This window comes from Neopsephotus bourkii, unplaced genomic scaffold, assembly GCF_033783945.1.
Source record: "Neopsephotus bourkii isolate Nb327-2 ecotype Australia unplaced genomic scaffold, CSIRO-AGI_Nbou_v1 NB_1328, whole genome shotgun sequence".
In the NCBI taxonomy this organism is placed as follows: domain Eukaryota; kingdom Metazoa; phylum Chordata; class Aves; order Psittaciformes; family Psittacidae; genus Neopsephotus; species Neopsephotus bourkii.
In genome coordinates this window covers 3,030,289-3,044,825 of record NW_026901808.1, presented here as the reverse complement: position 1 = coordinate 3,044,825, position 14,537 = coordinate 3,030,289, and the positions used below count along the sequence as shown (strand labels likewise).

General features: G+C 38.7%; 1 protein-coding gene across 2 annotated transcripts in view; it reads right to left on the bottom strand.

The window, feature by feature from the left end:
* Nucleotides 1-14,537, bottom strand: part of RELN (reelin) — a 290,067-nt gene that overhangs the window by 130,589 nt on the left and 144,941 nt on the right. For both annotated transcript variants that reach the window (XM_061366298.1, XM_061366299.1), the window contains exon 9: nucleotides 1,733-1,829. In XM_061366298.1, the coding sequence (XP_061222282.1) occupies nucleotides 1,733-1,829 (97 nt within the window). The remainder of the gene's footprint in view (nucleotides 1-1,732; nucleotides 1,830-14,537) is intronic.

The following is a 14,537-nucleotide window of genomic DNA, read 5'->3' as shown; positions in this document are numbered from 1 at the left end:
ATTTTGTCAGAGACAATCCAGACATTTTAGGAAAAAAAGGCACCCATATCTTGCTTACATAGCAGAAAACAGAAGAACTTCCTTTTGTAAAGCAAAACATTGGAGTGTGGTGAAACGTTGAAAAGCCACTGTATTTGTTCCACATTCACACCCAGAATCTGCCCTCACAAATCACCCTGCACTAGCTATAAATTATGTCTGTCACCCTCCACTGCAAAGCTGCTCATAGACATTGTGCTAGCTGCTCCCTGAGCTCACACACAGCACCTGCCTTCCTTGAGAGAACCTTCAGCTCCCTCCTGGGAGTCCAGAGCTGAAATCCCATCAACACAGCACACACCAACACATCAGTACAACACCTTCCCTTCACAGATGCCCTCCTGTCCCCTCTCTCCCCAGTTCTCCCACCGTTCCCTGGAGATGCATGTAGTGCAGTGAAAGCTGCTGAAGCACATTCACATAAACACTGTGGTTCATACGGACGACAGGAGAAATGAGCGCCCTTTCATAATTCATCTTCTCCACTTTGCACGACATTGCTCTATTGACCTATTTTCTACTGCCAGCTCCAGCAGTCAGAGTTAAAGCAACACAGATAGAACTGTATAGGCATTAGCTTAAAAAAAATTGGGTTTCAAGGGCTTATGTTAGAACCATCACAACTCTTGAGTTTCCTGGCTTGCAGAGTTATGATGACAACTGAACTGATGTTATGGACTAGCTGTGTAATTCTGCATCAGGGTCAGAAAAGTAAAAGGCATTGTGTTGTTAGTCCAAGGCAACTCCAGTGCCTAAGTAAAGCTACTCTTGCTTTATATTTTTCTGAGATAAGAATTAGCACTGTTTGTTTTACTAAAATTTGTTGATAATTTGTGCCTTTGTTAATGAAATAGTAATCCCACTCCCGCAAGGAGTGGAAGGATGAGATACTGAAATCCACAGCTTTGCAGCTGGACTTTTGCTTACTCATCAGAAATTCAGTAGCCTTTTGCTCTGCAAATTATCTTAATGGACTGAAAACAAGTTCAAAAAAATCACCTATGTGGTACAGACACTAAGGTAATGCAGAAAGGTGGAACGAGACGCTCTGAGGACATTACATATAAACAGCATTTTTTCTTCCCCAGTTGTACTTGTAAAACTATGTATATATGCCGATGCAAAAAATACCTTTCCTAGTAGTATTTAATAAAATGTTCCTCTTTAGAGGTGTGCATATTGCAGTAAGATTTTAAAATCTCCATTCATAATCCTTTGCATTTTCATGTAAACCAGTTTGGTTAAAAAAAAGGCGTAATTCATGATAATCTTGTTATTGTAAGTATTACCAAATATTACCAAACTTTATTGAATGTTTTTTGCTATCAAAGTAGAAACTTTTAACACTATAAATTATGGCTCTTGCTGGCATTAACAGCGGTGCTAAACTGCAAAAATCACCAAAGTTTTGGTTTTTCAAGGACCACAACCTGCGGGTTATTGGAGTCGCATTTTAACTCTGAAGTCAACCTCTTCCTTATCTCCCACAATAATCACTGGGTGAAATTTTGGTTCACCAAACTCAGTGGCAATTCTGCAATTAGCTTTAGTGTCCAAACTTTCATCCCTCATCTTTTCACGTGTATGAACAACTGAAAGCTGAAAAGTTAACAATTAAGTTTTAAAAGAGTCGGGTTTAAACACCACCTGCTCAGCCAGAAAGCATGAAAATGATTAAAAAGCTGTAACAAACCTAATTTTCTCCAGCTGAGTCCAATCTGCAGAACTATTCCTGCTGTAGGACACAGTGATGTTGGGATCAGAGTAACTAAAGCGACATGAGCCGGATCCTGGGAAAAGCAATGAAAAGTGTTACGACACACTGAAGCAATAAATGATCCTCCAATAACGACTGTTGCTACTTTGCCTTTGTCACATCATCACTTCTCCTGCTTTTAAAGCACTTTGATTGATGATGAAATTTCCTCAAATCTGTTGCTGAAGCTAAATACAAAATAATGCATGCTTTATGAGTCAGAAATAAAGTAGAAATGATAAATCACAGCAGTGCCGTGTAATCTCTGCAAATTTCCCAGGGGAAGCCAAGTAAATTACTTAACACCCGCCACTGCAAGAAAAAACACCATATAATGTTTAAACAAAACCTTCTTATTAGAGAATAATCCACACATATGGAAAACAGTAAAAGACTGGTTTTCATATTACTATATAGCAAAAAAACTCTTCAAATAAAATACAGTAAATGATAGGAAAACGTACACAGGATTACTTGAGCCAAGAGCAAATGTGCTTTAGAAAATTAAAAGAATAAAGATGTCATAAAATTATTTCTTTTTAAGAATGCCTGAAGAGAATTAAATTAAGAAATCATCCAGTATACTCACTGGAGCCTATAATTAATAATAAACATTTGATGCTGATCTGGGAATTTCAGAATGCTTTACAAAACTGAACTAATTAAACCTTATGGCACCCCTGCAAGGCAGGGTAATATATTTACTTTTGATTTATAAAAGGGTGCCTTCTGGGTGTTGTCACAAAAGATGAACTTAACAATTAATATAGGGGACAGTCAAAATAACAAAAACTGGTACTGAAAAATTCAACCTAGAAAACATGATAAACAACCCAAGTGGTAATTAAGTACGCTAAAAGTACTATTTTTTCCTCAGGCAGCAGGTAATATATCCATCTCAGAAAATTCAACACCCAGTGAAATAAACAAATCCTAACCTGTGCTCCCACGGTCAAATTTCTACTTCATAAGCATGTTGAAATACGAGATTCAAAGCAACAGACGTCAGCTACCTTCCATATTTAAGAGAAGCAGCTCTCAATTAAACAGCACCTCTGGTGGCATCAGGATTCTGCTGAGTGAGTACCATAGCTTTTACACAGTAGGAGTAAGTATTAGGTGAGGTACAAGTAGCAAGTTACATTTATGTGTGTTTCAGATATGTTCTGTCACACTAAAAGTAGTTTGTATGCATATTTTTACGTATATATAAATGTATACATGTACCCAGATGTGGAAACTGCTGAAGATAAAATACTATCGTTTTCCAACTCAGGGCACTTGTTTTTGTAATTAAATAAATGGCCTGATTAAAAAGGTGTTAACCACTTGTACAAGAGAACAGCTTACACATTTTAATGGTAACATATGCCATTAAGAACACTGCTTGCAGTCCCAGTTCCCCCGAGGCAGTTCATGTTCACAGCTCTCAGCTCTACAGAGCTGCTTTTCTACTCTGAGATACACATCACATACCTCTGCAGGGGAAATAATACCCCAAAACATGGGATGAAATCCCATTGCTATATTTTTTTCCTGATACATCAACTAGCATCCTGGAAATGACCCATAAAGTTGCTCTCTTGTATCTTTTACTAATGTTAAATTGTAAATAGTGGAACATATACTTCAGAGCCACTACAGCTGCGTGTGGTAGGATCAGCTGGTCTGACACTTATTCTTGCTGTACGAGGCACAGAATAATTAATATTGCAAAGGCAGCAGGACTTTGAATTACCAGCCATGTACCCAAAATGAGTACAAAGCAACTGTCTGGTTATATTTTACTGACAAGGCATTTTATTTCTATCATATTAAAACCAAATGATGTCAGGAAAAGCCTTTGCGTTTCACATTTGCCCATCTGCTGAGATGGTCTACTTTACCGAGTGACATCTGCTGTCGGTTCCTACTTCTGTGGCATTTAGGAGTTCCAACCCTTAATCACACTCATTCATTTTATTTTAGGGGAATTCAGTTAAAAAAATCAAGAAACTTCAGCCAGTTTAACTGTTATTGCTGGCCATAAGAGGCTATAAGGTAAAATAGCAACATACTGAGTTTGCTGTTCAACAGAAATTAAAGGAATAAACAGTAAAAATAACCAGCAATAGACTTCACAGCATGAGCCATTTCAGTCAGTGTCACAATTAGCTTTTGGTATAGTGCTCTTCGACAAAGCCAAGTCCAAATGTATTGCTAAAAAGGGGGAGAAGGCCATATTTGCTGCTCATACTGCAAGGACGAAAGGAAATAAATGATCCCTGTCAATACAATCAGTATGAAAAATCCTGTCTGTTAGACTTGAACAACCTCAAACTATGTAATGAAGATCACAGTCTTTGCTTAAAAGAAATGGGGCCACTGAAAAAGGGCTTTGCAAAGAAGTATTTTACTTGTGTTATTGAAAAGAGAGCAATGGAGACAATGAAAAGGGGGGAGACAAGTCCTCGGTTTTATTATTATTCTAATAGGGAGGGCAGGTTTTATTAAGGTTAAAATTAGTTTGGGAAAGTCCTCCAGGTCAATGTAAGTAGCTTGTACAGGCTGTGATGACATGTGGTTTAAAATGTGGTTTTATCAGTGTTTAAACTCTATGTATGTTCTTAACTCAAAATCACAAAACAGCCAGATTATTTTTCATGTAAGTATCTAATTCTGCAATGTAAAAAAAAGAGAAAAGAATAAGTTCAATATATTTGGAAAAATTATCAGCAAGGTTCAGGCATTATTCTTCGCCATTGGAACCATATATTTTAAATAGACAAGAAGCTCCTGGATTTGGTGCTTACACCTGTTACAAAACCAGTATTTATCCTAGCTTACGTCAGGAATTTCTTCCTGAGAAAAGGGAAGAAAGTGAACATATAAGTGCACCCCAGAAAAGGGTTTACCAAGATAGTCTTGCAAGCCACTGGCTTTCAATATAATTGTCTATATTAATATTACTTAATACTATTCCTATTACTCCATATTGCTGTCATTTTACCAATCCTAAACTAGGATTATTTAAATTAGAAGTCTGCAGTTTGGATGTTTGCTTCTACCTTGGACAGCAAAGCTATGCTCTGACTTTGTGGACAAATAGATAATCAAAATTCAAGTAGTAACCTAGCAGGAACTGAGGGCAAATCCAGCTGGGGAAGGGAGGTGTCCTTCACACTGCTTCCAAAGACAGTAATAAAGTTTGTCAGCTCGGAGCAGAGCAGCAGGGGCAGGATGTCATGCTGTAAATCTTCACACCCTCCCATCCTCCAAAGAAAAACTTGTACATAAAACCTTTTGAATGAGATTAGAACCAGCTTCTTTTATAACAGGAATACCCAGGTTTTGAATTAGCCATGAAAATAGGAAATAAAGCATGCACAATGATTACCATAAAGAAGTCTACAGTAGTAAGAAGTTGCTGCATTAGAGAAAAATGTCATTTCTTTCTTAAGCCAAGCATGTCACAGCAAACCTGATGCCTCAGTGAGGTGCTAGTTAGATTTGACTGAGTTGAGATTATACTTTCAATATTAAGGGTTTCCATGTCTCGTTATCTATTTGAGGAGGAGGGAAAACCAAACCAACCCCTAACCAAGAATAGCCAGATTTTTTCTTTACGTATGTATAGGCAAGCTTCTCCTTGGGTTTCAGGAAAAATGCATTTTTCTCTTTTGGAGTTATTTTTCTCCTTCTTATAGGCTTCCAGCTGAAGTTCACAGACTTCTAAAACTTGGAAAAAAGCCAAGGTACAGACAATCTTATTGGATTTAATTTTAAATGATACATTTGAAGCTCAGACAGCAATTTCACCTGTTATCAAAAACAATGAGCAGCTTCTGTTATAAACCGCAGCTATTTTCATATACTGGATATTCTGAAACGCTAATTTATTTGACTTGTGATTCATGTGCTTGGATTTTGCCCCAAGCCAATTTTCAATAAAATAGAATTTGCTTAAAGTTGAATCCAGACACTGATGCTAATAGAGGAGGGTTTTGACTGGCAAAGCATGGGAATGCTAAACAGCTACTGACTGCTGCTTTAATTCTACCTAACATAAACAGGAAACAATGAAAAAGGTAAACAAAAGTATGCTTCTTCATTGCATTTGCTGCTTGTTTCAGAGGACTGGTAACCCATATCCAGGACATGACTAACACTGTCCATCTGCAACATGTCCACCTGAGATGGTTATGACTTCTTTGCCTCTTTTCTCTGTAAATCTTGTTAAGCCGATTTTGGTTTCCTTCAATGCCATCCAAAGTACTAGTCAACATTTTACCTACCTTATTTTTTAAAATATCATGTAGGTTCAAGTACTAAGAGCATAATATTTTAGGAGAGATGTTATGAAGGCACTTCATATCAGGTATTTGCATCCAGGTATTCAGGTATTAGTATCCAGGCTGACAATGGCAGGAAAAATTAATTCTCATTACGACTTTGCCTCCATGTCAGATTTACAGAAACAGAAGTCATAGGGCTGTTGGTCTCTAAGATTTCTTAACAACATTCATTAGAAGCTGGTGTTTTGCTGAGATAAAACTGGGTGCCATCTGCAAGGGAAGTAATATTTTGCTCTTTATAGACTATGACGTTCTCTGCCTCTTGACAATCTCTTGATAGCTCCTGCGAGTGCTTCCGTGGATAAGTAGATATGTAATGCTGGCTTTGAGAACGAGTTTCACATGGGACTATACAAGAAAAATTCACACAAGAAATTTGTGGAAAGGTTTGAATTGTTTTAACTGTGGCCTGAAGAACAAAAGGAAGCTGAAAAGAATCCCCTTTAGCTCATGTTAGAAGATTGCTTTTATTCATTTTGTTAATGTGATGAATAATGATTTGTGTTTGCTAAGAACTATGATGTGCTGGTATCACTTGAATTAAGCCAAACCGGATAGTATAAATTACTAATGGTCAAATTTGCCTGGCTTGCAAATAGTTTTTTCCAAATTATTGAACCATACAGTTTGATAGAATGAATGCTCTGTGGATCCTAATTTATTTTAGGTGTATGTTTATATTGGCTTCTGACCAAGAACCAGATGATTTTAACCATGTCAAAAGACTGAATCTTTCGTGATGGATGTACCAGAAGCGCTGGTACAAGAATGTGCAACTCACTGTTCATCCCATTCTGCCTCTGAAGACTTCCTCAAGAGACAGTTGCAAGATCATTTTAATTTTTCTTTGAAGCCACAACTTTGAATCTAGTTACAAGTGATTTGTAATTATGACACATTTTAGATCTTTAGACTATTTTTAAAAAGAGTTTTAGAACAGGTTCAGAGTACAAATAAATATTTTAGGTTTAAAAAGATTAAAATTAAAAACTTTAAGAACTGTATTCTATTTTATAACTGTAGTCTACCTTTACATGGAAGAATTAAATATCTTTATTGCTGGATGCTGTTTTCCTCCTTTGTGAAAAGAGCATTTTGACTATCTCCATCCCCGTATGTGTTCTGATCAACAATCTGAAGCAAATACGTGATACTAGAAAATGAAAATATCAACAGTGTTTGCCTTTGGTAAAAATCAGACTTACTCTAGCAGTAATGAGAATCATGACTTTTGAAGTTCAAAGTCTCAACTATTTATTTTCCACAGGTTTCAAAGAGCAGCAAACTTCATTTCAACTGGCAGCTTTAGGCTGTTACTCCACTTGGAAATGCTGGATGGTTACATCTACATAAAAATACGGGGCTGGCAAGCTGAAAACCTCTACTGTAAAATTGTAACAGATGAGAATAATAATTAGTAAATACATTTGATAAAAATTAATCATAAAGGCTTCAGAAATGAAATTCTAAAAATTAATCAGATGTCAAATCCCAACTGGACAGGGCCCTGAGTGAGCTGTCCTTACCCACTGTGGTCCTGGTTGGAGCATGGGAGGAGCACTGGAGCAGGTGATCTCCCATAGTGCCTTCCCACACACCTCCTTCCAGGATTCCCAGTAACAGCAAATGTACTTCTTACGAATTAGTGCAGGTAATTTCCTTTAGGTGAGAGGTAATGCCTGAGGAAATACTTATCTGGCTCAACTTCCTCTTAGTCTATTTATATTCAGAGATATAATGGGCTTCCTGTGCTCACACAAATCTGCTCTCTTCTAATGAACAAGATCAGATCACAACTCATATTGCTTTTTGTGTTGAGAACACTGAGTCAGGAAGAAAGCTGTGTTTCACTTATGCCAGTTTCCAATTTATTCTGTTATAAAGATGCTCAGCTATTCATAGCATCTTTTTCTGAGATACAGCCAGCAGGTATGTGCTTGGGTAATGTGTCTGTTGCCAAATAAATAATTGCATGATGCTTCTAAATTTAACCACGTTTTTAAGTGCACTGACATAAGATGAAGACCTGGATGTAATAGATACCCAGGAATTACAGCTACTGAAACAGTAGTATCACTGACACCTCAGAAATGCTCTCACAGTGGTTCTTGTCTGTCTGATCAAGTAGTAAGCGCTTTGCTTGATAAGCATTTTCTATTGGCATTCCTGTATTTTATGCTTCAACATTACTTCCATTAAATGCTTAATGCAAGATTATGTGGAGATCCTCCTAGTGAGAGGGGACCTTTCAGTGAAGCTAGGCAAAATTAAAATTATACCATCTTAAAGTACTTCAGTAGTACACTAATATGTATCTATTTGTTTAACTCCATCCATTTAGCAACCTGGGTCAGCTTCAAAGGTCAATAATCAAGACAATGAGCACCATAGGGTGTTGGTAAGGGATTAAAATACTACAGGAACATAAATGATGTTTTATTTAGATTCCTACAACCAGTCCCCTCTAGAGAGGCAGTAGAAAACACACTTTGGTCCCAAGAACTGCTGTGTAAAAGGAGGCATCTTGAATATCAATATTTGAAAGTCCTTTCTTTCCTGGTTTAGCAAAATTCCATGGCACCAAGAGAATTTGAGAAATACTTTTTCTCAAATGAAGTCCTGAGGTAGGTTGCCTCTTTTTTATGAAACCCAGTAATAAAACTGATTGCCGGCCTTTACATCTTTATGTGTGCAGATAACAATTAGTTTGACAAAAGCTTTTCTTTTCTTTGATTTTCTGTCTGGCTTTTCTATTTTTATCTGCTTTTGCTTTCACAGAAACCCCCTCTCTTGCCCACTGGAAAATCACTCAGGAGCATTTTGCTGAGCTGGGGGCTTCTCTGTTCCCCCCTAGGAGCTACAGATGCTTTGTTATTTGAGTTAATTCAAAAATGGACAGTTTTAATCATACAAAAGTGTTATCCTCATACAATGATATGAGCAGGATTAAGATGAAAGTCAGTCTGTAATCCAGCATTTATTATTTGCAGCAATCAATTCCATAATGGCTCGTGTTCGACAGCGAGGCAATCTCTCGGCCACCTGCCCTGAATCCTGAGCTTCTCTTTATCTTTTCTGCTCCTCTCTGTGTAGTAAATCCCAATAGTGGCAGAGAAGCCCTGGTACAGAAGTAATAAAGACAATATTTCATTGTAACCTTGGGCTAGCCAAAGCAACACAAATCATTTCACCCCAAGGCCATTAAAATGTCTTTCAAATATGGCATTAACTTTAAACTCTGGTTTCAATCTAGGTAATATCTAGGCAGCCCTTCTTGTATAACTCAGCAAAATCAATAAACACCACCTAACATTTCCACATGCTATGTGAAGTGTGTTAGAGAATATTATTTACCTATCTTATCCTTTCACATTATATGTATTTATAACCTATGCATCTACACAAAGGACTTCTCCATCAGGAATGAGGAACTAGTAGGTTTCATGTCAGGCAATAGGAAATGGCAATTTGAATAGTGAATCAAGACTCCTAATGCTTTTTTAGCAGGGGAGAAATGGGAAATGAAGCAAGCAGAAGAAATGCAGAATGGTGAATGACACCAATTTCAGCACTGATTTCTATAAAACTCTCAAACTTTTTCCAAATGTATAGGAAACATTAAGACAAAACATCCTGGGGGGTTCAGATATTCAGTGCTCTGTTCTTGTTGCTTAGAAGGGACCATATCTGAATACAGCAACAATCAAGATTAATTTAATAATCTTAATTTCCTATGGACATTAGTGCTTTAAATTGCTCACTGTAAAAACTGGTTTTAAGCGTTATTTAAGTTCAGTTCAGACAGGGTTCTAACACAATTTTAATAGCCAGCCAGTCAAACCCTTTAGAACATCATGCTACCCCAGAAGTGCTCCACATTTGCTTGATGTGAAATAGTCTATCTGTCCTGTGGCTGCTGGAAGCAGCCAGCCTCTTCCCTGCGGGTACCCCTATCAACACGGCTGTATGGATGTGCCGTCCCTGCACAGCAAACCTGGTGCTTTTTGGGAGGCACTGGAGCAGGAGAAATTTGGGTGACTGAAAGTAATCATCCATGCAGGTTACTAAAGCAGAGGAGGTGGATCAACGTGCCCAAAACATTTGAGACCATGGTTTCTCCCATGTTTTTTTCGGTGTTCAGATAACAAGATAGTGAGGGATTAAAAAGATAAAATACTCTTCTGTGATGAATTCAGAAGGGGCTTATTTTTCAATTTGGCATTTCTCAAGAGACATGAGAGTGATTTTTCACAGCAATTCCGAAGGAAATTGTTCATCTCTGTCCAGCTCTGCTTAGGGCAAGTCCAGTACTACCTCATAAACTGGCTCTTACAGCATTTGTCAGTCATTTGATAGCGTTTGTTAATTGTAAAACTGACTAAACAGAATTGGAAATTAAGAGAAAATGATCAGTAGTGGATCCCCTCAGCCAAAGCTAAGGTCTATTTAACAAAACATGTTTGGATATGTGAATTTCTATTGAGTGGTCTGAATGCAAGCAGAGGACAAATAAACGACATAAAAGCAGTACTGTCAATATAACAGCTGCCATCAGAACTGAATTAAAACATGATAAAAATATAAATGTAAGTGTCTTCAGACTGTAACATGGGGCCAAATGCAGTCTTCATTGTTCATGCAGCTGAGCCAAAGTGGATTTGTGATGTTTCTGGCGGGAAGAAGGAATTGCCATCCTGCACAGATGCTCTGCAGAGCCCTCCAGATGATGCTCTAGGGCATAGTCTGAAGAGACTGCTATTTCATCCACAGAAATACATGGAGGCCAGTGAATTAATTGTACTATTTATGTAATCTGGTAATTTTTATGTAATTTTTGTAAGACTATTTTTGTTCACTGTGGCCTTCTATTGGCTGAGGTTAATAGGGGATTAAATGTGTTTTCTGAAGCATAGAAGGTTGGTAGGTAAGGACTGCCAATTCTGATCATTATTAAAAATAATAGCAATAAATAACAATCTGCAGTTTGACCAAGAATCAGGGCAAAAAAAAGATGTATTTCCATCATCTAACACAATTATTTACATTTTATAATTCAATTCTGCAAGACTCACACTGGTAACCAAGGCAAATTGCCACTACGAAAAATGAAGAAAAAACCTTAGCCTGAAAAAATATTGCACTTTTGTGGTTTGGTTTTTTTTTTTGTTTTTTAATAAAGGAGATGTACACTATCTGTGGATTGTCTTCAGCAAGCATCACTGAGATGCTTAGCTAAGGAGCTGCTGAGTAAAACAGCTATCATGTAGCTCCTAGCAACCTCAGTAGTTCAGGAAGAGTAATAGAGGCTGCTGATTAATGATCCACTAACTTGATGTCTTAGGGTGAGGTAGAACATGACATGAGAAACATTTTCGAACTGTTATGACAAAGATCTGCATCCAAATCAATGCCCCTTACAAATATCCTAACCAAAAGCAATCAATAACATATTTTAAATAGTTTTCTCCATTGCACTTGCTAAGGACTGTGAAATCAGCCAGCATTAAATATAGACTGTAAATAAACTAAGTCACATGGACGTTCCCAGTAATGGCATTGAACATGCCCCTCAGCTCTTAAACAATGTGACAGTAGAAATATAAAATCAGCACAGGTAAGTACAGCTGATTGTCCAATGGATTTAAAAAACTCAAGAAATTTGAAGAGAAGAAAGGTGTGATTTCTCAACCAGAAAATAAAGTATGGAAAGTGCATTGATCAAGATTGTTTTGGTACTGCTTTTAGTGATTATACAATCAGATTGTCACTGAAATGCTTATGAATGTAAAATCAGAAAGTTTAGCATTTTATTTCCTTTTAGGGAGGATAAAGAATAGGGACAAAAGGGATACCACTGAAAGATCACCTGAGTAATTTCTCTGAACCCTGACTTAGTGGGGTTTTGTCCTTATCAAGAAGTCGTGAATAGCTGAATAACAATAATAAACTTCCTTCAGTAATATTTTAACCATATTAAAAACAATAGATACATTTGTCCTTGCTATAAGGTTCCATTAGAAAGATATTAAGGAAGATTGATGAGCTGCAGGTAGGTATTGCTAGTGATTGTAATAAATTTGTTTCATTCATATGGAACCTTGCAGGTTTTATCCTTGTCAGATACTGTAATCAACAATAAACTTAGTCATCTGATGATGTTTAGCCAAAATGAGCTGGAACAATAGAAGGAGCAATAGGAACATATAGCAGAGAAGTTACTTCCATCCGTGGGTCCTGAAGGAGCTGGCAAATGAAGTTGCTAAGCCGCTGGCCATCATATTTGAAAAATCATGGCAGTCAGGTGAGGTTCCCGATGACTGGAAAAAGGGAAATATAACCCCCATTTTCAAAAAGGGGAAAATGGATGACCCAGGGACAACAGACCAGTCAGTCTCACCTCTGTGCCTGGCAAAATCTTGGAGCAGATTCTCCTGGAAGGCATGCTAAGGCACATGAAAAACAACAAGGTGCTTGGTGACAGCCAGCATGGCTTCACTAAGGGGAAATCCTGCCTGACCAATTTGGTGGCCTTCTATGATGGGGCTACAGAACTGAAGGACAGGGGTAGAGCAGTTGATGTCATCTACCTGGACTTGTGCAAAGCATTCGACACTGTCCCACACGATATCCTTGTCTCTAAATTGGAGAGACATCAATTTGATGGATGGACCACTTGGTGGATAAAGAACTGGCTGGATGGCTGCACACAAAGAGTTGTGGTCCATGGCTCAATGTCCAGCTGGAGACCAGTAACGAGTGGTGTCCCTCAGGGATCGGTGCTGGGACCAGTCTTGTTCAACATCTTTGTTGATGACATGGACAGTGGGATTGAGTACGCCCTCAGCAAGTTTGCCGGTGACACCAAGCTGTGTGGTTTGGTTGATACACTGGAGGGAAGGAATGCCATCCAGAGGGACCTTGACACGCTTGTGAGGTGGGCTGATGCCAACCTCATGAAATTTAACCATGCCAAGCGCAAGGTTCTATACCTGGGTCGGAGCAATCCCAGGCACAGCTACAGGTTGGGCAGAGAAGAGATTCAGAGCAACCCTGCGGAGAAGGACTTCGGGGTGCTGGTCAATGAGAAAATGAACATGAGCCGGCTTCAGTGTGCACTCACAGACCAGAAAGCCAACCGTATCCTGGGCTGCATCAAAAGGAGCGCGAGCAGCAGGCCAAGGGAGGTGATCCTGCCCCTTTATTCTGCTCTCGTGAGACCTCACCTGGAGTATTGTGTGCAGTTCTGGTGTCCTCAACATAAAAAGGACATAGAACTGTTGGAACAAGTCCAGAGGAGGGCCACGAGGATGATCAGGAGACTGGAGCTCCTCCCGTATGAAGATAGGCTGAGAAAGTTGGGGCTGTTCAGCCTGGAGAAGAGAAGGCTGCGTGGAGACCTCATAGCAGCCTTCCAGTATCTGAAGGGGGGCTACAGGGATGCTGGGGAGGGACTCTTCATTAGGGACTGTAGTGATAGGACAAGGGGTAATGAGTTAAAACTTAAACAGGGGAAGTTTATATTGGATATAACGAAGAAGTTCTTTACTGTGAGGATGGTGAGGCACTGTAATGGGTTGCCCAGGGACGCTGTGAATGCTCCATCCCTGTCAGCGTTCAAGGCCAGCTTGGACAGAGCGTTGAGTGACATGGTTTAGTGTGAGGTGTCCCTGCACTGAATTGGTCAAGCAGTTGGACTAGGTGATCACTGTAGGTCCCTTCCAACTGAACTCTTCTACTCTACCTCAGAGCGCTGAGTGACATGGTTTAGTGTGAGTGACATGGTTTAGTGTGAGGTGTCCTCAGCACTGAATTGGTCAAGCAGTTGGACTAGGTGATCACTGTAGGTCCCTTCCAATTGAACTCTTCTACTCTACCTCAGAATCAGCAGGAGAAAAGTGTCGTTCTTACTCTACAAGTGAGGTCCAACTGGTATGATTCCAGACCAATGCACAGATGAATGACCCATCTTTTAGATAATAACTACTGGGATTTTTCTGAGGGGACAAACAGAGTCCATCTGGCAAAATCACAAAGCACTCTCCCATGTTAATGCCTACTACTAAAATATCATATTTAAAACTGTGTTTTTAATGAAGATTAATGTGCTAGATGCATGTTTTGCTTCATGTCAAGTCTTTTCTCTAGCAATAGCAGGGACTAAACTTTATCATCCATGCAGTAAAGACACTTAAGGAATTTCCAGTGTTTGTTGGTTGCTCAGGCATTGAAGATCACCTTTGCTCAAGCACCCTGCATCTTCAAGTCGAGTCTTTCATGAAAACAGCAAATAATACTCTCAGAGAGCTGCATCTTCCTTTCCAACTCAGTAGTATTTTCGGTGCCCACCAGAACTTTAGGGACAAGGTTTTATTAGTTTATTTATGGCAAGAAGGGTTTTTCTGCATCAT